This window comes from Eutrigla gurnardus, assembly GCF_963514095.1.
Source record: "Eutrigla gurnardus genome assembly, chromosome: 1".
Lineage (NCBI taxonomy): Eukaryota > Metazoa > Chordata > Actinopteri > Perciformes > Triglidae > Eutrigla > Eutrigla gurnardus.
The window spans coordinates 3,408,241-3,435,776 of NC_139915.1; the positions used below are offsets into that span (position 1 = coordinate 3,408,241).

Below are 27,536 nucleotides of genomic sequence, written 5' to 3' on the forward strand. Positions count from 1 at the left end.
CATGTCTGTCCAAAGGCATTTATTAGTGTCACACTCTGGGAAAGTCTTCAAAACGACTGTATCTCTGAATTATCTCCCGAACCCAATCACACACATTTACACTATTCTATGTGATCTTTTAAGAACTGATGTCATCCTTTTTCACTGCCATCCTCCCCTGAAACCATGTGCACTTCAGGTTCGATGCTAATCTGCATGGTTGAATCAGTGCCTGTAGTGCAACGACAGTGAAGCTGGATCTAATATTCCATTGTTGACCAGAGAAGTATGAGATTGATGCATACCTACTGTAGCCGAAATGTATTCTTTGTTATGTGTAATACATCTCAAAGAAGAATGGTCTCCCTGCTCCTACCCAGAAGAAACATCGCTCATGCATATTGGATATTAGTGTACTGTCAGTGTAGTAATCAATGCAGATTATCCCCTGATTGTTCACCACTATGCCCTCCACGTTGTCATTTGATACATTGTTATTATAAAAATAGCAATTATAGCCGGTGTCATAGATGTCTTATAACATTTTAAAATTTGTGACGGAGCAACACATTGGTGTCTGCCTTCACAAGATACAGTATGCCCGATAACACGCCCTGAAGACCTGTTTGTCCCCAAAGTCGATGATGTTACAGAGAAAAGTGGAACTTTTCTAAGAGTAGAAGGTAAACATACAGCTTCCTCATACATCTGCAGAGACAGCAACGCAGATGCACTTATCCGGAAAGGAAAAGCAACAGCAGGGAGGAAGACAAAGACGTACTAAACAAAGCAAAGAGAGAGTGGCTTGTTTAAAAAGAGCCAGAGATTGGTGTGTGCATTCAGACACCTCCACACAGGAGCAGACCTCGGATCTGGAACAGAACAAACCCATTTGGGATAGAGCTGAATGGAACACACTATAGTGGAGCGTAGAGGAGGGGTTGCACTGCGTTACAGACTGTTGATCTAAGATAATGTGTTGACTCTTTGCTTCTCTCTCACACTGCCTCCATCCCTTCACTTCTATTCAGCTCCACTGGGTTACATTCAATGCAACGCAGTGCTTCAAGGTGCATACCTCAGAAAAACACTTCAATCACACATCAGATCAAAAAGTGATCTTGATGTACATCGTGTGATTTGTTGAGAACAAAATGACGTAGCAACGGTCAGTGGAAGCCAAAATCATTCAAAAATAATTCACAGGCTGATCCAATTTGCATGAATTTCATCCCGGCAACTCATAATGTGACTCAGTAGTGTGTGTTGGGCGCTGTGTGTATGCAGTCCTGACAATGGCTGCCGTCCAATAGTCCAAAGATTCAGGTCCTAACGGCTTTTCCTTGACCTCGGGGGGAAAACGGCACGAGGTCAAGGAGATCGTTATTATGCTGCTGATGACTGACAGCTGATTATCGGGCTGCGGTGGAGAAACTACAATAATGGACGACAAAAAGGGTCTCGTCCACGTCTCCCCATGTTGTTGGTTCTATAAACAGCTGGTTCACTGAGTGTTCCAGTTTGCCTCTCAACCCTTTATCTCTGTCATTCCTTCCGTCTCATATCAGAAGGATATCTATCATATCTATCATATCTATCATATCTATCTGACTAGCCGTCTTGTGTGTGTTGTGGTGACCAGTTCGAGGATTCAGCTTTCTAATGAAATGAGCCTTGTTGTGGTGGACACACACGTGTGTGTGAATACTATATCTTTTGCTTTTGAGAGTGCACATATGATATAATGTTAATGATCTGTGTGTGAAAAGATACAGACACATTGTCAATGTGCGTCTGCGAGAAAGTTTGAGCATAAAAATGTGAGAAAAAGGGAAAGAATAAGACAGAAAAAAGACTATTCATGACTGTAACAAAAATGTTCGAGGCAAATCAAAGCTTGGCGGCTTTCAGTGTTGAGAGCAGAAGCATGAGACTGACTGCTGAAAGAAGACCAGATACAGAAGGAACGGCTTGCTTTTCAGACAGGGGAGCAATAACACAGAAAGAGAGTACACCACACTTCAGCTGCAACCCCCTCCTCTTTCTGCCTCCATGTTTTTTTTCTCTGGCTTTAATTATCTTCCTCTTAAAGGATGCCATGGCATTTTCTTACTAAAAGGGATACTGTGACTTTGGTCACTTCTAACAAGTTGTTGTCTTGCCACAAACTGCAAGCTTTAAAATGCCACCGCGCCCCTTCAATATCCTCCCTGACACCTAAAAGAGCAGCCAGTGTTCTGTGGTATCTGTTTGGCGATTCAGCTGACCTGCAGGAATAAGACGAGCCGTTCCACTGTGGCATTCCTGAACGAGAATGCTCCCTGCACCCTGCGGGGAACTACATGTCATCTTGGTCTTTCTTTTAGACACAATATTGTCAAAATAATGAGTTTTGGTGGGTGCGTGATGCAGTCGGGATGGTAGAAACAAAGTTATGTTTTCCTGTTCAAATATTAACTGTGCCTCTGAGACTGCACTGTGAATAAGATCACTGTCGTCAATGTGTCCATGTGTGTACGAGCTGCTGGAGTATGGCTGTGGGAGTTGTTAAAGATTACATCCTTTCTCCTATAGGCAAACTATATTATATCCTAGTCCCGGCTTTTAATGCGGTTTTAGAAAAGTGACATTCTGAAAACAGTGTGTTTTGCATGGTAACAGCTGTCTAGCGAGGCGGCACGCTTGGCTGAAAATGGGAAATGTCACAGTGGCTGTTTGAAACTGCGTATGTTCCATGGCTGAGACTGTGCTGTGATTGCTTCAGCATGAACCCCCCCTCCCAAGCTGAGGCGTCCTTTCAAATCGGATCGCTTTTTTTAATCATCAGAACGAATCAGACGCTGTGTGTTCACCTCCCATGATAGCGAGCTGACGGCAACCGCTGAATGAGCAGGCCTGTGATGGTCAGTGAACATCTGCTCCAGTCGTGTCCGCTGACCCGCGTGATGTCACTCAGGCAGGATGTCCAACTCGGGCTTTTGTGTGAGTGTGTACTCTAGTGTGGATTGATCGCACAATTAGCTCCATGGCTGTCTGTTCCAAAACAAGTGAAGACTGGGTAACTGGGTTACTCATCAGAACATCTGCCCCCCCCTCCCTTTCAGCCACTTCACCCTACTGCACTGAAGGGGCTGACATGTTCAAGGCCACCCTAAACCACTTAGAAGGAGATGGAATGGACTATAAAACCCTGAAGCAGCAGGCCTGCAGTGATGCAGATGCACCTCTTACCTGATAATGTTGAAATAAGCCATGTTGTTGAGTGATTTTATATGGCTGCACCTAAAGCTATTCATTTGTGTGTATTTGGATATTTAAGTCCTGTATGAATCCATTCTGTCTTTGAACTTATCTCGTTTACTGTCAATGCAACTGTGGCAACGCAGAGGCACGTTGCCTGTGAGAGGGACCCAGCTGCAGCACCGGCCCCTCGTTGCCAGATTCCTCCTGCTTATTACCAGATGTAAGTCTGCCTGGCAACCATACGGAGTGGCTTCTAGTGCCATAGCCTGACTTGCTCCACTGTTTCCACTGATGCAATTTTATTTCATTTTGCAGTGACAATAACAGCTTTTTATCAAATAAAATAATTTCATAAAAATCTCAGAGGCTCTGGTTTTAATGTTTACTTGATGACCAACTTTTCACCGTTTCCTGTGTTTAACATTAAACTCCATGTGACACATGTTCCACAAAATGACTGCTTTCCTCACATTGTCATTTCTTGCTTTTGGAATAATTTCTGCCCACTAGGTCTTCAGAAAAGAGACGGGAAGATTCTCACCATCACAACTTGGAAGAGCGTGACTCCACTGATGAGTCTGCTCGCAAACAATGGGCTCCTGATCGCTCAGCGTGTATCCCAGATCACACGTGAAGGAGACACGGGAGCCGATGGAGAAGCTGCCGCCATGGCGATGACCATTGACCGGCATACCGGGGTCAAGGCAAGAGTCCAACTCCATTTTCACACCTGAGAATCACATCACACAAGCACAAATACCACAAGTCAAGAGGGTGAGTGAGTGTGTGTGTGTGTGTGTGTGTGTGTGTGTGTGTGTGTGTGTGTGTGTGTGTGTGTGGGTAATCACACACACTTTGAGCTGAGATTTGACAACACGTTGTTGCTGCATACAAGCACCTGCAAGCAATTCACCATGTGTCTAGCAAACATGTCTATCAGTCAGTCGACGAGCCTCACTTTCATATCTGATGCTGAAGCCTGCTGCGGAGCGGCTGTTGTCGGTCGTGAACAGCAGGAACAGGACGTTGGACGTGGAGATCAGGAAATGAGGCGCTTGGGTGCCGTGATATTCACCGATGAGGGGAGACGAGGTGGAGGGGCCGTCCCTGATTTCCAGTGTGTCGTAGTTGACCTCAGTCTGGAACCTGGACAGACACAAAGGCAGAGAAACAAAGATAACATTGATATGGCATACACACACATCTGTGTGGAGGTTAGCTCAAACACCAGCACAATAAGAGCTAACGTTTGTTTGCAGTCAGAAGCACATTACGTTGATAAACTGGGTATTTATGCTGGATGTGGACTCAGTGAGGACATCAAGTCATTGGAAGCACAGAACGTCAACAAACTATGCTCAACTTAAATAGCAACCTACCTGCTCATTTAAATAAGTGAGCACACAAATAAGCACATCATGTCACTAAAGCTGAACAACACGTTTCCTGCAGTCCAGTCTGAGTCACTGCCTTGACTGAGCAAACACCAACAGGAGTGTCTGCAGGGCACTGACAGCCCGCCGCCTATCATTTGAACTGTGAAATATAATAGTAACTCATGAGGGATATATGGATATGAATGCCATTAACTACCTAGTGTGATTGAAACAGAGAGCTGGGAACCACTGACACACCGCACCATCACAAACTGCCTCTGAAGCAGCCAGCTGAACCATTACCTAGCCCGCCTCCAGATATGTGCATGCAATGCAAATTCTGAATCCGACACAAATGAAATGCCTCATATGCGATGGAGATAACTTGGCCTTTACGTCACTTCCCAAAAAGGCACATTTCAGCGTAAGCAATTTCAGACTACGCTGCATCTGCTCGTGGCTGGTTTCCAGGAAAGAACATTTGCAAGAAAACCCCAACATTAATTATTTACTGCAGCTCCATTTATATCTGCCTAACGCATGATGTGTCTGTTTCTGTTGGAAACATTGATGAACATGTTATCTAACTCATAACAATCTGACTAATCTTCAAAGTAACTGATGAGCAAACATAACTTCATCACCAAATCACGAACCTGTCGAAGTGAATCTTCACAGCGTGGTCTGCCTGCGCTTCGATCACCCACTGGCAGTTGAGAGAATCTTTATAAAAAGAGGGCCAGCCCGGAGACAGCAGAACACCGGTGGGAGCGGTGAGATGGCCTCCACATGGAGCTACAGGGAAATAAACACCGACCACAGAGGGAGAGGAATTAATCACGTTTTCTGCATCAGTGTTATGGCACGAGCACGACGCCGGTATCACACGGAGTTAGCAGATTCATCATCTGCCCAATTTACATTAGCTCTGTAATCCTTTCTAAATTTATAGACTTCATACATAAACATTTACCTTCGGAAAAATATGCGGCGGCAATCTCGTGCTACAGTAAACACATTTGAGTTGCTCATGAAAAATAATTATGGCTTGATAATTTATAAGGCAAATCAAGTGTATTTATGTGTCAAATGATGCCAGAAAATGTCTCTGTTTCGCTGCGACTCAGGGAACTGTGCTGGCACATCTTGAAACTCATTTACAGCACTGAGAGGTCCCAAAATCTAAATGTGGCGTATCAGAACGCAAGAATTAACTTCGGCTAAAGTAGAGTCTAACTTTGTGACTGTATATGGCGTGGCCTGTCTAACATGTAGTAATATCACACCTTGAAAACATCTTCAGACCTGCAGGTCGTGATCCGGTTCTTATCATTGCTCTTTCTAAAATATCTCATTTAATGGCTTATCTTTCACACTCTTTCTACTCCTCCTGTTCTCAAGGAGCTTTCCCCTTCTTTTTCAGCTTTTATTAGATTTTCAGCAAACTAAAGAGAATACATTTTCCATTACCCATTCTGTGTAGTGAAGCTGTGTTACTCGTGGATAGGAAGTCAATCTAGAAATAAAACACAATTATCCTTCTCCGTCTAACGGGAGGGATAATGTTTCCCATACTCCATATTTAATAAGGTGACGGCCCTATGCAATTGGATTGTCTCCTCCATCCCATTTATTAACAACAGCCACCATTTGATAATGTCATAGACAACACAATCAAGATGGAGGGGGACACAAAAGCACGAGAACATTCACCTGTATAAATGTTATTATTATTATTAAATATCATTCCTCCCACACGTTAGCTGCTCTGCACACTGTGGACACATATCTCTCTGTGTTGGACTTCAGCAGAACTTTTGCCAATCTCATTTCAATTGTTCATTGATTGTTGAGAGCAGAAAGTTGCGTTCAAACGGGCTGAACAAATGCTGGAGGCTAAAGCAATTAGAAGAGGAAATGCATGCATAAGTATGTATAAGCACACTCAAGCTGCTCTGACAACCTATATTCTGGTGAGTGGACCATTTTCAATGATTGCCTATTGCTCTTAGACAAAGCCGACCGTTTGTGTGTGTGTGTTTACCTTCGCAGCGAGGCACAGCCGCAGACCAAACAACATTTCCCTCCTGGATGATGCAAGTCACCTGATCAGACCCCTGAAATAGGATTCAATATTAAGATGAAATATCAACAGAAAAAAAACAAGAAAGAATGGATTCAAAAGTACTTCATATACAGATACACATTAAGTACAGTGGAGTACATAACAAGTAACGTCTTACTGCCAAGACTACTATTCATAATACCAACATGCATTCTAATAATGTTCATACTTTGCACATCTGTAATCCACGTGTGTGAATGAGACCGTTACAGGAGATTCAGACATGTTTACCTGCGTCCGGATGAAGCCTTGATCACAGCGAAACGCCACTGAGCTGCCGAGCTGAAACTGATCGCCATATCTTTGACCGTTGACAGGAACTCCCGGGTCATGACATTCATTCTGACCGAATGCTACGGAGAGACAACAATGACAGAAACGTTTAAACAGCAGCCAGCAGACGAATGAACTGTATTCAACAAAGAAGATTCCTTTGGTGACTCGAGATAAAACGTGACAGAAAAGAACGAGCAAAATGACACGTTATTGTGATTATTTGAATCGTTGGAGTGGTTCAGAATACAGGAACATATTTGATCATTTAAACTGTGTTCCCTGGTTTTTCAATTTATTTCAATACCTGAAAATTGGTTCTACCAGAGGAAGAAAAAAAAAAGTTTGAAAGCACTGCTGTATCACTGTCAATGTGACATCTTTACTGATATGGAAATATGGGAATGGAATTATCTCCATGTGGATTCAACCCTGTCATGTTTAGCTTATATCATCCCCATTCCAGAGATTAACCTGATCCCACCCAGAGCACACACCCAGTGATTGGACATGTCTCAGGTTGATTAGCTACGGATGGAGAGGAAATGAGAACAGAAAGAGAAAGATGAGGATAGAAGAAAAAAATGACACGAGGAAAAAACGCAGGTATATTACACACACACACACACACACACACACACACACACACATATATATATATTGGCAGATGGAGGCAACTGCATTTGCATGTATTCAAAATACACATTTAAGTAGCACACAAATAGTGCATCCAAAGCCCAGAGGCATATAGAGAAACTAATCACAACCTACCCTCTACCACACACCAGGTAGAGGGTAGGGAGGCATAAAAAGAGAAGAGAGGTATACATATAGGGACACACATAATGACACTAGATACAACCAATCAAATCCTACGTGTACATTGAGAGGAGGGAGGAGGGAGCATGTGGTGTCAGTGTTTCAGGTACAGACAGTGAGAGACCGGGTCGTGTGTGAACGACAGAGTAAAGATGCACATCAACATCCCGGATTAGAAAATCAGGGTGAAAACACAGAACTAGTGACTCAGTGGAGAGCAGATGTCTGCCAGCTGTGTCTGCAGCAACCGCCCCTGTAATGGTTGGCTGAATGAGTATAACCCACAATTGGCTAACCCCCCCCCCTCGTCTGGATCGCAAACGTATCAGACTCACGCGTCGTACACAAACACCTACGCTCTCATTTCAATCTCTGCACCGGCTCTGTGCAGGTCTCACTCGCAGCTCCGTCTCAACGTGAAGCGGATGTTCAGGCTGTTTTAACGCGAGCATGTAAGAGAGCACCCGACATACTAACAGAATGCAAGATTAGCCATTGTTGGTGCATTGATGGTTCTCCTGCTGGAGATAATGCCGGGGTTGGGACAGAGCGACCTGACGAGAAATGAAGAGATGCCTCCTCTCTTTGACAGCAGTACGTTGAACATGCCGTGTCAAAGGGCTGGGCCTTCATGTGAGAGCATCGGAGGTGTGTTCCTGGCGAGGTGTGACTTTTTAATGGGGTGCACTGAGGCTTTCCTCGGGTACAATGTATTCCTGTATCTCGGTTCCAAGTCAGGTTGTGGTGTCATTCTTTGCACCAATCATTACAGAATGTGCTCAGACCAGATCCGTATTTCAGTCCAACACAAAAGATGTGACGTATCAGAATCAGAACTGGCGTGTTAGTCCATACTTCTTTGTGTATGGTAAATGATGGGAACCACACATGTTTTTAAATTAGGTAATGGAGATGATGCTTTTTCACATCTGAATACAGCGTCATCCTTTAAAATAGCTGTCACAATATTGAGGTAACTCTTTAGATGTGACAGCAATTTACCCTTTTAGAAGTTTAATCATCAAAATCCATAATACTGAAATAAAGATATTTGATTGACAATAAAAACATTCCATAATATATCAAAGCAAAGGAAAGTATAAAGAGGATTTCTGTACTTTACTTTTACAAATGTTGGAGTGAGACTAGACTAAAATGGCATACTGTTGCTCCTAATGGTGCATCAATCCTTTCATTGTGTTTGGATTCGGGGTTAAAATGTCAAACGTCCCCTCTCAAGGAACAATCAGAGAGGTCATTTGACCAGAAATGTGACTTTTAACTTTCACAAACTGAAAATACACTGTGAAAGGGTCAAAGTTGTAACGTGGACATTTTGCAAACAGAGTTGCTCACTTCTGGTTATCAGAAAGAATGCTAGTTTGAGGCACTTCCTCTTTGGCTTCACTTTTCAAACCAAACACAACACATTAATACCACATCACAAATAACTGTCTTTTTTAAACGATGTACTTTGACTTAATCGGTGCTCAAGTTTAATACGTTTTACACCTCAGAAAATATAACCAACACACAGACAAACAGGCATGGAGAGATATGTAGCACTTACTGGTGTAGCTGATATTAAAGCCTTTTCCAGTATTCGAATGATCCGATTGAAATTCTAGTCGCATGATGTGTCCGTTCGAGGCGATCTGTGATGGAACATCTTTTCCAGAGAACGTCCCAAACGTTGTTGGCTCAGACAGACCTAAAACGGACCAGAGTTTAAACAATATTTTACAGACACATTTTAATGGTGCTTTCTCTAATTTGAATAACATTAGGGCAAGGACATTCCTGGAAAGTGAAGGACTCCTGTGACAGCGGGGAAAAAAAACGGAGACCACAAGAAATGTAGAAAATGTTATTAGTGTCAGGAAATAAATACCTCAAAATGATTACATCTTAATATGTTGTTAAGTGTCATTTTGCAAACAAATGCAGACAGTGTTTATATGATTGTTTATTAAATACTCTTCACCAGAGAAAAAGCCTGTTGGTAGCACAATGGCTAGCACTATTAGCCCATCACATTCCTGTCAGTCGGATTAAAGAATGTAATGGAGTGAAAAGAACCCATTCAATTCATTCAGTTGTGTAACTGTGTGACTGCCAACACAGAGGAATAAGCCATTACAGTCTAAATTCAAAATCTCATTCAATACACCAAAATAAATATTGTTGCTTTCCAGAGTGACACATCCTTGACACCGTGTGTTGGATCACAAAGCCGGAGCTTGTTCCTGGTGGAGCCCAGCTAGACTTCTTCATTACACTGTTTAAAGGCCCATTGTATAAGCTGTTGAACGCTGGTGTCACAAACTGTGGTATTTTGGCCGTTGAAGGCTCACTAGCTTTTTTTTCCTCTTTTTTTTTTTTACAGGTTTAGTTCTTTTTCTCAGACTACCGAGATAATATGTTTCATAGTTCCTGACATTTTGGAGATTTGTATCCGAAAGTGTTATTTTTTAGATCATTCATGTTGACTGTATTTGCATAGTGAATACATAAGACGAAGAAAACAAGTCAAGTAAAAGCATGGACTATTAGTAATGCACTTTGTTTCATCAAAATCCTTATAATTCACAGAAGAGTAAAAAAAAAACAGTCGGAATGTATTCTGACATTAATGCGATGTTTCATAAACCATCACATTAATGTTGGAATCAAGAGACTTTAAACTGAAACTGCATTTGATGATCCAGCTGAAGATCCACAGCCCTGGTCAGGATCACACTGGACCACATCCAGCCCTGTTAAAGGATCCCAGCGGGGACTAAGCAAGGCACCTGTGGGGTTCTGTTGTTAAAGCAAACCCGTTGGACATCAGTCCCTCACACACCTGCTGATGCTTTCAACAGATGCTGCAGTGAATCCCAAAGAGGGGATTGTGGTGTCCGGGCCATTAATGTCTCCTGAATGAGTCTTGAGCCTTACATTCCTCACTAATCCTGTCATCATCGCAGGGAGCATTACCTTGTTCAAGGTACCCATCATCCCCTATGATTGCAATGAATGGCTGAACCTGGCTGCTATGTTAAGTTATGCTCTGGCATTGAGGCTTCGCTCTATAGCCATTAAAGGACCCATTGTATACCAATTGAAAGGCCCCCAAACCCTTACACCTCCCCTACTGGCCTGTGCAACTGTCTCCATGCGTCACCTCATTTCTGTCGGCCATATTTGTGTCACAGCATCTCTCCTTCAACAACAATGGCTCCAGAACAACCCAGCAGGCCCGTATCACTGAGATATGGAAGCGAATACTGCAAGAAGAGAGACGCCATCACCAGATATGGTGATAAGACACTTGAGCAGGAGCAGTCTGAGGTGGCTGATGGAGAAATCAATTCCTGCTTCCTGTAACAGCCAGTTTGAGGCAGAAACTAAGCAGATTAACCAGCGTGATGATCATGAGTAAGTGAGACACATCGCAGGATTATAAAAGACCACTTTATTGTCTTAATTTAACGTGATTGGAAAAGTGTGTGATCAGTGATTATAAATGTCAGCTGATGCTGATGAGCTATTGGCATGCAGTACTTGGGTTCACTGCCAGAACTGACACATTGATTGTTGTTGCCGATGGCCCACCAGGAGTGGAGCAGATTGGTTCTGCTGCAGGAACTGTGATTCATCAGAAGCACCTGCAGTTTTTTATCTGGGTAGGCGAAGCAGCAGTGGTGATTATTCACTGTGGACTTTACCCAATACTTCCGGTGTTTGTTCACTAAAAGGCATCAACCCACATAACAAATAGTTCTTTTTCTGGTCGCTTCATTGATTACCTTTGAGAATGCAGGAACTGACCATCTGTCATCTGTAATCAGGCTTTTTCTTAAAAGTCTGACAGTCTTTAAGTCTAGTCTGGAGAATCTATTTGAATACAGACAACACGTTTATAAAAATTGGCTGCTGGAATACCAATGTTAGACCGTATGGTCATTGAATGCATTCATTGTATGAGAATAAACTTATTTAAACTGCATATATGAAGAGCGTGGAAAATATCAAATCACACCAGTTGAAGATTATGGTATGGGATATTGATAATAGCTGAAGAGCATGTTAGTGATAGTTTTACATAGTTACATTGCAGTGTGTTTAGAACACATTGATAAGAAGAACATACACGATTGGAAATAATAATAATAATCCTCCTATGAATCCAATAACACAAAGGTGCGATGGTTATCAGTGTGAGCCCTGCAGAGGGACAGGAAGACGGAAATCTTTCTTTTATTTCCTCTTTGACACGGAGTTTTGAATCTCAAGCACTTAGACTCAATTAAAGCTACACAACGACTGAGTTGCAATGTTCCATTCACTTTGTTCTTCGGCATCCCAAAAGCTCTTTCACTTCCCTTTATTGCGTTGATAGGCAAGAGACCAGGAGTGGAAAGAGAACCGACGCAACAATGGCTGAAAGAGTGACAGGGCCCGACGCCGTCTAATCAAAGAGGAGAGATTCACAGAAAAGCCTTTAATAACAGTCTATCAGCGAGTCCTCTTTTATTAGATGAAGACACTGGCATCCTGAGTTTGCTAACCATTGATATACTTTTCAAAAGCGTATCTTGAAACTTGATCAGATTTCTATGCCCTGATTTCATACTACTGTTCCCCAGCTCAGGAGATTTATGACTCATTACATCGGTTGCTCTGTTCACTCCGGTTTGCCATTTGTTTGTATTTCAATGTTCTATTATCAAGGGATAACACTCTTGATGTCAAGGTCACACACTCCTTGGTGAATGGAAAAGCTCTCGGGTTTTCTATGATGCAAAGAATCTTTTATCTTATCGCATTAGGATTCAGATTTATTTTACCTTCGGTTCTAAAGCACCTTTTTTTCTATGCATCTTTAAAGGCATAACAGACTGTAGACGCTTTCTGTCGGCACGTTGGCTACATACCAGTACCAAATGTAATACCTTCGGATCATTTAGACGTGTGACATGATGATAGAATCAGACAGCATCAATTAATCATCAATGATGAAGAAGCAACATTTGATGTGGTTATTAAAGTGGCTGCTCGTTGCCTCTTCAAATAACTCCCCATTCTACAATTTAATCAATTATAAAAATGCAATTTAATAACTGCACTGCTGAGTTGTGTTCTTTGTTTTTTTGTTGAATGAAGTGGTGCAAGCATCAAGTTCAAATGGATTAAATAAATTCCTATTTAAATTGGGTACATTCGTACAATAAGTTACCATTATAGTAAATACCAATAAGTAACCATTTAATCTGGTGAATATAGATCCTTTTCAAGATATTTACAGGTTAATATCTGTTCATGATATGACAAAACCATCTTCTATAATACTTATCATGCTGTATAAAATGAATGCACTTGATCTACTGAAGTAGATTCATTCTTTTAAAAACCTGACATTAAAGCTCACATATTTTTGATGCAATTTTTCTCACACCACTAACCCGTATTTACAAGCTTCACCTACTTTAATCTGAAAATAAAGTTTACATTCACAGATCTTTGTGCAGTAAATATCAAGAAGGTTACAAAATCATGATTACTTTGGTAAGTCAGTTATGGAATAGTTTTTTGTGTGTGTTTTAATGGTTTCCGTGTGACAGCAGTGATCCATCACCAACTGGAAGACTTTGAAGCAGCAACTTTAATTTCAGTTTGCTCAGTGGAACAACACTAATTGCCCTGCAATTTTCAAAACGCCACTCCAAAAAAGAACATCCCTGCAGAGGGACAGGTTTAGAGCCAGCCGATTAAACACAGCTTCATCTTTAATGACCAGCAAGTCAAACCAGGGCTTTACTTGATTCACTTTAAATCAATAACTTTGATTACAATGGGGAACGGTGATCTAATTGCCTTGTGTGCTGTGTGTACTGTAAAAGCAAAAATAAGACATTACAACCATCCACCCACCTTGCTAGCTAACCATTCATTAACCAACCCTAATCAAAAGTTGGATTATATTTGGAACAGAATTACCTTCATCTTTGATCACCAACCAGTCGAACTGTGGTTCCAGGTCAAAGTCGGAGAAGAGGAGATGAATGCGGCTGCCCGGTTCAGAGATGATCAACCACACACAGTTCAGGTTGTTCCCATACTCCTCCGGGTAGTTGGGGGACAAGATAGTCCCGGACGGAGCCGTGAAGTTGAAGAAACATGAGACTACAAACATGGAGGAGGGAAGGAAGGAAGGAAGGGAGGAATGAAGGAAGGAAGGAAGGAGGTCAAGTTGATAGGGAACCAGGTAAGAAACCAAGCAAAAGGCAAAGACTAATAAATAGGTATAGCGTTAAGTAAAAGAAGGATAATGCAGAATTAGAGTAAAGAAATAAATCCCATGATAAATAAGTCCGTATAAACGATACTTACAGATACAGCTGGGCTTGTTCCCAGACCACTGGTTGTTGTGCTGGCATGTGATGGTCCTCTCTCCCACTAGTTCGAAGGCCGATTGGCAGAAGAAGGTCAACACGTCGCTGTGCTGGAAGCGATCGCCGCTGCGGTGACCGAACCCCGGCACCCCCGGATCGCCACAGCCTCCCCGTTCGATCTCTGCAACGCAGCACAGCGATGGTTGCTGATAATCATGTCAACATGCGACACGGTGACATTAAGATACGACGTGGCAGAGTTACCGGGTTAAATGGCAATTACATGCACAGATTTGTTTTTTTAGATAGTCGCTGAGTCAAAATCTGAGCATTGTGAATGAGGTGTTTATGGTAATGTAGTCATGTTCATTCTCACAAACACCGCTAGCGGTCAACGTTGCCAATTCAACATGTTTATCAGTAAACTGTGACCTTTTCACAACCTTTTCCAGGCGTGTGGTTTGGTGCAGGATTAATGTGGGGGTATCTTTGAATGAGTGTAGCCTGTTAACAGACTCTTCTCATGCAACACAAAGGCCACTCTTTAAATGACTTTCTCTGGAAGACGGTTGGCAGCGTCCTGATTGTCAACAAAAAACAATGACCGGCAAAAAAACAACAACATGCCAAGTCTCTATGATTTGACACTACATGGAATACAGCCTATGAGAAGTGTATTCCTCCCTTCTCACAGCTAATTGTCATCGGTGTAATCATAGTGTGATTCAACTTTAATTGTGAAAGGCAAAACAAATAGCGGAGGCACACAGGTGGATGCAAACAAGCACACTAATCCACACACTCTTGTTAGGAAAGCAGCAGGAGGTACCGATGGAGGAGAGCAGCACCGTCACATACAGCTGCCTCTCACCCACCTGTTGTCTCTCCGTCATCCTCCGTTCTGCCTCCTTCCACCGCCTCATCATTCCTGCTCCCTCAGCCTCATTCAATACACTGAGCTTGATTGACATGAGCTCCACATTAGCAGTCCTACCAAAACGGACTGCAATCATATTCCATTCATTGTGTCATTCTCTCTTTTTTTTTTACCCCTTTGCCCTTAATGGCAGTTTGGACGTGCTGCTCTTCCCTCCTTTCACATTTCACATTCTAGCAGACGTCTGTCAACTTGTAACACATGCTCCATTGTGCTCCTGGATTCGCTCTGGGCAAATACATCTCAAGGTGAGCAGCGTGTGTGTGTGTGTGTGTGTGTGTGTGTGTGTGTGTGTGTGTGCGCGTGTTCTACACTTTTACAATCTAACGGGATGTAAGTATACCCAGAAGAATAAAATACTCAAAGAAGTGGCAAGACTGTGTGTGTGTGTGTGTGTGTGTGTGTGTGTGTGTGTGTGTGTGTGTGTGTGTGTGTGTGTGTGTGTGTGCGTGTGCGTGTGTGTGCGTGTGTGTGTGTGTGCCCACAGCTATCTGTCACACAGTTGATGAGCATCAGGATGGATATCAGCGATCTTGAGCCCCTGGTAAGTCTGTCATCATGGCGGTTGCCGTCTTGCTCACTATTCTGTCTTTTTTTAGTTTGTTCTTTGTTCTTCTTTTGTGTCATAATTTTTCTTTCAAAGTTGAAAGAGTTTCACTGAAGTGCAGAAAGTAGATTTACAGCTCAACACAACATTGCATGTGACTTTCTTTTCAGAAGTCAGATATAATATCCAAAGCAATTTAAATGATGTAGAATAGAAAATAAAACCAGAAAATGGAGGATCCATTTATTCAAATGGAATGAAAGCAAAGAAACTATATACACTGATAGATACTTTAGGAACCTTTCAGGTAGTTTAGTTTCACCCATTAAGTACAAACATACACTTTGTATTACTGCCAACCGTGTTCTGAGGCGCGCACACACACACACACACACACACACACACACACACACACACACACACACACACACACACACACAGTCACCAGGTGAAAGCGATACCTGCCACATGCTATCACAGATGGTAATAAAGGTATAAATCTGCAGTAATGCAACAAGGATGGTACAGATGTGATACTACATACACATTCAATTAAAATACGGTTTGTTATTTACATTGGGACTCTTTTTGCAGAGAATTGCCATCAGTCTGCAAGCCTCAATTATCATAATGGGCTGTGTTTATTATTCACACACACACACACACACACACACACACACACACACACACCCACACACACACACACACACACAGAGAGCATCAGTGAATGACAAGTGTAACATGACAGCATTGAAATGCAGGGCAGCTGCACATGTGTTGGGTTTCCCTGCAGGCCTGGAAACCTACGAGCTCTCGGGGTAACGCTGATCAAAGTGTATCACACGGTGACATCATACGATGTGACAGTATCACATATGTGCGGGGAAGGTCAGGCACACAGAACACACCACGGGCGGTTGTTCAGCTGTCCTGGAGAAAAGTGAAACTACAAGATCATGTCGAGGTTATTAAATATCGCTTTTTGTTTGTTTCTCTCATTTGTGAGTTTCATGTGGCGTCATTGCCTTCAAACATAGAAGAGATAAGTACCATTCCCACGTAAGCTACATTCTAAAGAGGCTGAGAAACACACAACGCCACCTCCATGTCAACATCAGCTTCCAGTAACAGCTTGTGTAGCTCCTGATGGCTGATTTGACCAGTAACTGACCCTGGACAACACTGTCAGCACCATCACTGAATCAAACACCGCTAAGCAGAACCAAGAGCACAACCTCCACCCCTCTCACTCCCCGCTCTCCTCCTCTCCACACACCCTCCATCTCTCCGAGACACTTTATTTCCTCTCACTCGATTTGTCATTTTCTCTACTTCTGTCCCACTCCGTCAATTTCTTGTTGTCCCTCTTCCTCTGTCTCCACGTTGATCAAATTACCGTTCTCTCTACCTGTCTCCCACTTTGTCCCGAGTAAATCCAATTCCGCTTGCTTCTATTTAGTTCAATTTGATTTGTAGAGCTGTATTGGCATGGTGATACGCCGTAGGTAATCAAATATATAAATATAATAACCGGATTGTTCTCAATAATAAGTATGTAGAGGGACGTCTATACAGTAATTCTCCCTCTCACCTTCACTCACTGTGACTGTCACCATCTTTATCTCCCCATCAGTGTTGGCTTTGGGATAATGTGAAAAATAACCAAGCAAAACGATCAGCTGATTGACTCATAATTCAGTTATTACCTTCGTGCATGCACAGCCGCACACACGCTCACATGTAGACGCAAAGACAGGCGACAACAGTTGTGCTCACTATTGAATCACTCTGTCAGCAACGCCATGACTTTCACACTCCATTATGTTAGTGTATATATCAGTGTGTGTGTGTGTGTGTGTGTGTCAGAGTCACAGAGAAAGAAACACGTAGCTTAGAAAGTTGTCTTCACAGTTGTACCTTCATAGTTGGCCTTGAACCCCGCTGAGCCAATCGTATCGTCTGACTGCAGGTGTAGCCACATCTGATTGGACAAGCTGACGATGAGGTCAGGGACGCTGGAACCAGTAAGTCTACACAGAGACACACATGTTGGTGGTAATGAATAGTACTGGTTTATCACTTAGCGTTTAGCAGACGCTTTTGTCCAAAGCGAGCTACATTAAGTACATCTGTGGAAAGAAAGGACTTCAAGGATTCATATCCAAAGTCACATATTAATGCTTAGATGAACACATCTGTGATCGTGTACACATGAATACATGAATACACAGTTGTGGGTACAACAATCCCATCAAAACATACGCACAAGTGGATATACAACAGAGTGTGATGTGAACCTGCACACCAGCGTCCATGTGTCTCCTCCTCTCATCCTATACTGTAGTATGTCAACATTACTTTACTACAGGCCAGAAGACAGAAGTGCTGCTTACACATAGAGTACTCTCCGAGTGTCTCCTATCTTCCCTCCATCTCCCACAGTCAGTGTGTCATATCCTCTCTCCAGGTCAAACTCTTCAAACGACAGCTTGATCACCTATACGGGGAAACGAGCAGAAACCGTCATGAACAGAGACAAACAGGAGAGGTGAGAATACAGACAACAGTTTAAAAAGGAAGAACCACAGAAATCCAATGAGAGATGTATTAGCAATTCCTGCAGGGACGTTCTCGTGCTTGTTCCACACTTACAATTTCCAGCAATAGAAACTGATGATTGTGTCACTGGGGAAATGTGAAAGCTAGTTTTGAAATGGAAGTTTCATAAATTGCCTCTTGAGAAAGTGCTTTATGATGTTAGGCGCTGACTGTTAATATCAATACTAAATAATAACATTGTGTAAACAGAAAAGACAACCGCCTCTGCCGACCTCATGACCCCGTCACTCCTGTAATAACGTCTGACTTCATTTTAGACGGGAAGATAGGAAGCATCTTCCGTTATCTCAGTCCAAACATCATTCTATAGCAGTCGGTTGTTGAATGTAGATTTGATAAGGTACAATGGGGAAATATACAAGTCATCCTGTTATTTAACATAGAAGGAACATTAGTGCTTTTTCACCTTGTAGCAGGAATGTGTGAGGAAATGTTCTGTTGTAAAACACGTGAGTAGACTACTGATGACATGTTTAAAGAAGCAAGAGAGAGACCCCTCCGTCTTGGATTCTTGGCCTTGACCATCGTCTTATTTAATTAAAACTGCTATGCCAAAGGTATACCAGTTATATTAGAGTGACATATTGGTATTTCAAAATAATCCATCTTAAATGAATGGGAAAGAAAGAACAAACCCCCCTTGCCTTTATTTGACATTCATAGTACACACATCACTTCTTGGAGCACTGCACCATTCTGGCACATTCGTGGTTATAGTTGCATGCATTCAGCACTGGGTCATCAATCTAGTGAGCACTCTAAAACGCTGGAACACTGGTCTTCTATCATTTGCTGCTTGTCCATTATTTAGTAGATGTACATCATTCCCGGACAGAATAGGAGACGGCAGATTTCAGAAAAACCTGCTGGTCTCAATCAGCGAGTTTCTGGTTTCTCACACAACTAATATGAACCATAAAGATGTGTTTTTGTGGAAGAGAATCCATCACATGGCAAATCCCACTACTGTGAATACAAACCTAAAACGGAAACAACACCTTATCATTTACGTGAGATTCTCACCTCTTTCAACATGTGAGAATCAGCTGTTCAGAGCTAAGCCTTTGGCCGTGCTTCGTCAAAATAAAAGGGCTAGGAAAACGTTCAAATCGTGTTAGCGGGAACAGAACCATCCGAGGGAATTAACCGCCACCACGACAGGAATGGCAAAGAAGCCACGGATAACTGTATGAATCTGTAATCATACACATGTTTGAATGCATCCACACACACACACACACACACACAACCTCTAAAAGAGTGCAGACTGATACGCAAACAGGCTAATAGTAAAAGAAAAACACATTCAAGATGCAGCTCAATTAATATGAGACACACTTGTAGAAAGCATTTTATTATTATCTATTATTATCTTTCTATTATACACTGAATGTTGCAGCCTCTGGCAATGTTTAGTCTTTCCAAAATGGCTGCAAATAGCGGAGAGAGATGCAAAACAAATCATTGTGAGGTATTAACTAATGGGAAAACAAATCACACGGAGCATTAACAAAACATATTACTTCATTTGTTAATGCAGTTTGTGTTAAATCTTCCCCACTGTGTGAAGGGTCACAAATACACATGGGTGGATTCTTTGAAGATACATCATAGGCTCCGTCAAAATCTTCATATGTTTTATTCGTTTAAAACATAAATGTTAATGTTAAGATGCTGGCAAACAAAATGAATAGAGAGACACAGGATTTCTGTATGAGCAGCTGCTGTCGAATAAAGTCCTGATTTGACGTACAGCATGAAAAGCACCATTACTTCAGCTCTTGACAGTCTATCATCCACACATCCAAATCTGAGACCAATAATAGATCAACATTTTGGTGGAATTGTCTCCATATGCTGTTGAGGATGCCAGGTAAGTGACATACTTGAGTGTCGTTAACTGGCCGCAGTAACATGTTTCTCTGGCTTATAGATATTGCACTCTGCATTTCTTAACTTACAAAGTGTAATCCAAATATGATCCGACTAAAGTGTACAGCCTTTTTGATAATGCTCTAATTTGTGTTTTGTGTCATTGGCACATACACAACAACACACTCAAAAACAATGGACATTCTGACAAGGAGAGATGCTGTTGTTTGCTTGTATTTTTTTTTGCATGAAATGGAGCCTTAATTGGCTGAATAGCCTGGAGTAGACATTCTCATATCTGTTTGTGTTTCACACTTATGTGTATTACTGCATATTTTAGTGATTTACAAACATTTCAGCATCCCCTCATCTTAAGTACAAACAATCTGAACTAATAATTAGGGCTGTCAAAAGATACATTTTTTTAATCGCGATTAATCGCATTTTGTCCATAGTAAACTCGCGATTAATCGCAAATTAATAAAATTTTTTGGCACATTTTTTTTTCTTCTAAATGTACCTTAATGTATTTTTTTCATATTCTTAATACTTTTAACAACATAAGGCAAATATACTTGATTTATGAAAATGTTTATTTAACACTTCAAATATCCCCTTACCAAAACATGGGATCAAAACATAATATATATAAGAATATATCACAAACAGTTAAAGTGAACATGTCACAGGAGATAGTGTAACAGGAGAGAAGTACAGTTAGGATATAAGTGCATTGGCTTGCAAGTGATATCTCAGACTGGATGTACTTCTATGGTAGCTCATTGCATACCCACAGTACGCGCAGATGACTTTGGTCTTATCGACTGAACCATCTGGCAGTCTTTTGAAGGTGAACAGCTTTTCACATAAGGTGCGTGTCCACAGGCAGCGGCGAATGTCGAGAGACGGCGCGTGAGTTGGCCGCTCCTCATTTGCCTAAAGTATAAGTCGAATCTACTTTATGCTAATCAGAGGCGCCGGGCTCGACGCCGCCTCGGGAACGCTCGCGAACGCTCGCAAAAATCTGTTGTTTGAAGGAGAGCGCCTGTCAATCATCCTCTAGTGGCAGCCCACCAAGCGTGCAATACTGGGAAGCGGCGCGTCCACACGCGTTTAAAATCGCCCCTGTGGACACGTACCTATAGACAATGAACGGGACGCGGGGAAACACCGCTGCCTGTGGACGCGCACCTTCCCTCTGGATCAAGACTACAGGTGCCAGCGACGGCCATAAATCATACAATGCGCGTTTTTTTGTTTTTTTTTAATACCGAGCGTTAATCGCGCGTTAAAAAAATTAACGGCGTTAAGAGGATGTTGCGTTATTAACGCGTTAACTTTGACAGCCCTACTAATAATACATATGTAATAAAAGTCATCTACAAAGCTTCCTGTATCATTATCCTGCAGACTCACTTTTCGTCCACAAATTCAACGGTGATTCAACCTTGATCCATGACGTTTGTGGTTCTCCAGTTGCATCTCTGTGGCTCTGGTGGCTTAGCTTTAATCTAACATACACACACGCAGCTCAAAATCTTAACCGATAAAGAGGGCTGAAAAGATCAGGTCAGCGTGTTTGTGTTGGAGACGCGACGTTTGTTGGTAAGACGTGGTCGTCCAGAAAGGAGTGAAGCAGAAACAGACGATATCTGCACATCCACATGTGTTTTAACGCTGTGTGTGTGTGTGTGTGTGTGTGTGTGTGTGTGTGCGTGTGTGTGTGTGTGTGTAGGGGCTGGGTCTGTCCAAACAGCTGAAGCAGAATGATGTTCAGGGATGCTTGCTTGACCGTGTGTGTGAGCACAGTTAAGCTGTGATTCTGTGCCTACATGTTTCTGTCTTTATTCAAATTATTCCAGTAGTAGCATCAGTAGTAGCATCAGTAGTAGCATCAGCAGTAGCATCAGCAGTGGCATCAGTAGTGGCAGCAGTAGTAGCATCGGTAGCAGCAGCAGTAGTAGCATCAGTGGTAGCATTAGTAGTAGTAGCATCAGCAGTAGCAGCAGCAGTAGCAGCAGCAGTAGCATCAGCAGTAGCATCAGTAGTAGCATCAGCAGTAGCAGCAGCAGTAGTAGTATCAGTATTAGCATTAGTAGTAGCATCAGCAGTAGCATCAGCAGTAGCATCAGTAGTAGCATCAGCAGTAGCAGCAGCAGTAGCACCAGTAGTAGCATCAGCAGTAGCATCAGCAGTAGCATCAGTAGTAGCATCAGCAGTAGCAGCAGTAGTAGCATCAGCAGTAGCAGCAGCAGTAGTAGCATCATCAGTAATAACATCAGTAGTAACATCAGTAGTAGCATCAGCAGTAGCATCAGTAGTAGCATCAGCGGTAGCAGCAGTAGTAGCAGCAGTAGTAGCATCAGTAGTAGCATCAGTAGTAGCAGCAGACTTAAAGGAAGGAACTGAAGCGTGATCACACTAAGGTCATTAGCAAGAAGCTTAGTGCTGTTCAATAGATTCAAATGTGCCTATTTAGAAAGACATTAAGTGCAGCCTGCAACCCCAAACTACATTAGATGAGCTACTCCATTTTCTCCAGCAAAGAATTAAACTGAGAAATAAAGTAAGCAACCATGACAGAAAGGATAAGGTAAGGATGTGTAATCTAGACCTTTACGAATCCCCATCCAAAACAAACAATGTTGATATACATTATATATATATAGTTTCAGGAGAGAGTTTCTCATGTTCACATTTAGACCGTACAGGGACAAGTAGTGTTTCTCTTTAAAGGTGGATGCTCTTTGAAGGGATAAGTGAAGAGGTATCATTCTGAGGTCATTAGCAAGCAGCTGAGCAGCTAAGCGCAGCTCAATAGGCCATTTAAACATCGTTGAGAGCACGGAGCAATCCGAAGCCACGGTGAAATACCTTCCCTCAGTCAGCCGGGGAAGAATTCCTCCTAAGTCTCCTAAGGACACGGTCACAGCTGGGGAGAAACACATTCCTCCACTTTGACCCCAAATTCACAGCGGCTAAGGGTTTGCCACTCAAGTCAAACAATATGGGACTTCTGTGACATACTTTTGCTGGAGTATTTTAAACACTCCACTGTGCTCATTCATCTTTTATCTCCAGTTGAAAAACACCCTACCCTGAGAAGCCCACTCCATTACCCACTGAAAAAAGTCTTGAAATTGAAAAAAAAACTATAGTATGTCTCTGAGCTGGATTCTTGCCCTCACTGTTGTGACCTTCCGTCAGAGCAGTGCAAGAGTACACACCGCCATAATTGGGTGGACGCGTTCTTAAATTCCCTCGTTGAACTCTGCAGCAATGCTGAGTCACTGCTGACCAGAAACAGCAGGGAGAATTATCCCATAAATACAAATCCATAAACCCGTCCGTCTGTCCGTCTGTCTGTCTGTCTGTCTGTCTGTCTGTCTGGAATTTCATTTCTACTTCACTGCAGCCTCAGCTACACACAGGCTAGTAAAGGTTCACTGTCCTGCTCAAGGGCACTTCAGCCAGTCAGATGCTTCCCTGCATGGTTATTCACACTGGGAAGCTCTGGTCAGAGGGCCGCTCCCTTCCATACTTACTATGCCGCGGTGCAGGCCTAGGTTAAGATTTGATTTGGGTCCCGTTAAAATGTCAACACTCTGTGCACGACTAATGAATTACGTTCAGTCAGCCATTTCAACTCCAGAATAAGCTGAGGTGACCCCTGCCAAGGGTAGTGCACATGGGTATAGGTTTCATTCCAATCTTGGTGGCAGTAAAAACTAGCCTCCTTATTACTATTCCACCTCAAACAAATCTACGACAAACACGCCGTTTACCTCACATAACACTATCATTTCTAACCAAACACAAAACAGTCAATATTCTGGATTTGATCAGCCTCTCAGCTGACCCCTGAACGTAGCAATTATTGCTAAACAACAGATGCCAGCTTTTACGACTTGACAGACTTGCCGTGTTTGTACATTACATTGCAACAAAATTGATTATCTACAAAGCGACTCACTTGAGTCAGAAGCTGACTGTGACGGTGAATAACGAAGTGTATGCAGGAGGAATATGATTCACTCAACTTACAGGTGCAAACTTCTAGGCATAACAGAAGTTAAATCAAAATTTGAAATAGATATTTTTAAGCTGGTTGCACATTGATTGTGTCATACTAATGAGCAGACCTAATAAAATGTCCATGCTATACAGGGTCTTAACAGGAGTGGGTTAAGGATTGACAAACCCTATTCTGCTGCCAGCCCAATGGGTTTAGGCTTAAGTGTGCCCACTGAAGCATAAATGAGTTTCTACTATCGAGTCAAAAATAAACTAGAGAAAGAGTTGAAACTATGTACTGAGGTGACCCCTTGTCAGAAGTCGTACAAAGAGGGGGCAGCTGTCCTGAAAGCAGAGGGGCCGAGAATTCCCTTGCTGAGATTGTGCGGCTGTGTGGAGTCATTGGGTCGCTGCCACAATGGCAGTTGGAGGCCTTTTTTCCAAGAGATTACTTTTAGCCTTTCAGCCAAATACACAAGTATAGAATAAGCTGACACCTTGCTGGGGGACACCGCCAACAGCACACCCTCATGCCTGAGAACGTCATTTTCACAAATGTAATCTGCCCCTAATAAACAAGCTTTTCATCCGTTTTCCTTTCTAGAGTCTATTTCTTAGAGAGAATTTCACTGAAAATCTAATCAGAATTTTAGAAGCACTTTTTGTTGTTGTTGCTCTTTGCAGCTGAAGAGAGCATTTAAATCATCTTTACAGTGCACTGCATCTTGCAACTACAGTGAATTTTACGAGGGATACACACCATGCAGCTGGGCGACGAGGGACGGACACAGCAGCAAGCCAAGGCTTGTGGATTCTCATCCAAACGATTCATTTACATCAGCAGTGTGGAGCCTCGACAACGCAGCTATCCAGCACACAGAGGTAATCGCTGCAGCAGAATGTGCATCCAGGTCCAGGTCCAGTTCCCCCATGCAGTCCACTAGGCCAGACTATAGTAGCTTTAGGCTTCAACTAATTAGCTGATAGACTGTTATTGCTTCAGTTCTAAAATGTTTTGTCTGGTATACTTAGTGGTATCTAAGTGCATCCATTCATCACTTTTCTTTGCATGTTTCTCAGGGTCTGGGGGGGGGCGGGGGTCTGCCCCACCATGTACTGACCAGGGGAGATAGCCTCCCAGATAGATGGGCTGAGGGGCATCACAGTGCTAACACAGATATACCCGTTAACAGGCTAGCTGACCTGCATGTGTGGGGAAAAGAAACAAAGGACTGAATTCCTTGAGACCTGGCCACAAGACGTGTGCAACAAGCTCATTACATCAGCACTAATGACTTCAATACACACTAGTGGGTGCAGCATTACTTGGGTTTACATGTTGATGTCTGTTTTCATTGGGTTATTGCATGGTTGCCAGCTCTGACAAGTGAGTTTCAATGCCGGGCAAATAAGCTCCAAGCCGACTGGCGCGTTGGCCGACTGGCCTGGAAGGACCAGGATGTGCCATGTTTATGTGCTGCAGTCCCGCCCCGCGGTGATCTCCGGTTTAAGTCGTAAGGAAGCAAACGGCTGCTGTCTGGTAAAATAACTCCCCTGTCGAGTTGTTACAGCACCTTTGAGTGCTGTTGACCTGTTGGCTGGACAGTTTAGGAAAATAAACTGCATACTGTGTTTGAGCAACAGCTGTGTGACAGCTCTGTGGCAACCGCATAATAAACTGCTTATACAGCAGACACCTACCTGGCAACGGCAGACTGTGGGTTGAGGAATTTCTTGCTTCCTGATTTCGGCAGATGCTTTTTTTAATTTTATAATACTGCTCTAAAATTAACTGTAATTTATGTATTCAGTCATCAGAGGAGGCCCGGCAAACAAAACCCAAAGAGTGTGACTCTGGGGCATTCATGCATCATCACGGAAAGCCTCCTTTGGTAGAGAGGTGCAAGGTTCAGGAATGAGAGCCAGAGACGGAACTAATGCAGTGAATTATGGTCAGTCAGTCTGCCAAAATACAGTCAAAAGCCAGAATAGCAGAAAGCCTTGAATTGAGATAATGTGCTAATAGGCAGCTACTGGTGAAGGTCTTCCCATTACCATGGACACTAATGGTTATTTACGCTGCACTCTACTCATACATTTTTTTTTCTCAGTCTACGTGATCAGTCCTCGCTGAGTCGTGGACTATATGGTGGATTATTTGTGGCGATTCAGAAAAACACTGGATCTCACTGTAGCAGCAAGTCATGCTTAGCAGGTCAAAGTTAGTTCTACAACACAGAAAGAAAACTATGGTTTATTAAAACAACTATTATGGTCCAACTGGGCAGCTTGTAAAGCTCCCAGTCTCATTCATTTAACTTGAGCTAAAACACCTCGACTGTTTCTGCACATAACATTATGATACAGTGCTTCATATCGGTTGTTATATCTTCATCCTATAAGAGGGCGGGGAATCGTGCAGTCATGTTGCCAAACAACGCTCCGTCGTGGAACGAGACTGGACTTAAACATATTCTGGCTAAGACGTTTATTGGCCTCAATTTCTGTATCAAGTAAAATTTAACAGAATCTGATAGAACGTCACAGAATGTGTCCTCTCAACACTACGGTGATGATGAGGATCCATGCATGAAAATGACCCGGCATCCAATACCATAATAACACACACACACACGCACACACACACACACACACACACACACACACTCTAATATGTATTCATTAGGAAGAAGACAGCAATGATTAGAGGCCTAATGAGCGTGTGTGACGATGCGTTTAACGTTGTATGTGTGTGAGCAGTCAGGCATGATTCAGACTTGAACGAAATAATTATCTGTTTCAAACTGATGAATCAAGTGTCCGACACACACAAATGCACACACACACACACACACACACACACACACACAGCTAAGTCCTTTCTTTCTCCGTGCACCCACATCTCCCCCCCGCCACTACCTAAAAGTTGACAGTTTACCCGACAACATATTTTTCACAACTTCTGGCAGTTAGCAATTACGCTGGCAGACAGAAAACACAAAGTCAATATTCATAAAATCACACGCAATCGGTGCCAGTTCAGGAACGTACACAAATAATAACAAAGGTGCACACAAAGCCCACTTGCAGCTGTTTTCCCCAACAGGTTGTCAGAGCATTACAAACCGTATTGATTGTGCCGCTTTTATTCAGAACTTAACAGAATGACAACAGACACACAGGCAGCCGCCATTACTCACTGGCTACAGAGACGTGTGTAAACCTACACAAAGGAGGAACAAAAAGGCAGCGCACTCCGATGAAAACGTCCGTCTCTGTCTCAATTTTGTATGACACGTTATTGATGAAAGAAGTCATCTGGAATAATAGTCAGTCAGAGGCTGAGTGAGGGAGG

The 27,536-nt window shown here is 42.7% G+C and overlaps 1 protein-coding gene across 1 annotated transcript in view; it reads right to left on the reverse strand.

Moving 5' to 3' along the window:
• LOC311019224 (CUB and sushi domain-containing protein 1-like) overlaps positions 1 to 27,536 on the reverse strand; it is a gene marked incomplete at both ends in the record, with an annotated part of 320,797 nt that overhangs the window by 94,138 nt on the left and 199,123 nt on the right. Inside the window, 10 exons of the mRNA XM_084018496.1 lie at positions 3,764 to 3,952; positions 4,181 to 4,368; positions 5,255 to 5,393; positions 6,643 to 6,715; positions 6,955 to 7,076; positions 9,386 to 9,526; positions 13,798 to 13,983; positions 14,191 to 14,373; positions 17,594 to 17,706; positions 18,070 to 18,173. Of these exons, the coding sequence (XP_083874622.1) occupies positions 3,764 to 3,952; positions 4,181 to 4,368; positions 5,255 to 5,393; positions 6,643 to 6,715; positions 6,955 to 7,076; positions 9,386 to 9,526; positions 13,798 to 13,983; positions 14,191 to 14,373; positions 17,594 to 17,706; positions 18,070 to 18,173 (1,438 nt within the window). The remainder of the gene's footprint in view (positions 1 to 3,763; positions 3,953 to 4,180; positions 4,369 to 5,254; positions 5,394 to 6,642; positions 6,716 to 6,954; positions 7,077 to 9,385; positions 9,527 to 13,797; positions 13,984 to 14,190; positions 14,374 to 17,593; positions 17,707 to 18,069; positions 18,174 to 27,536) is intronic.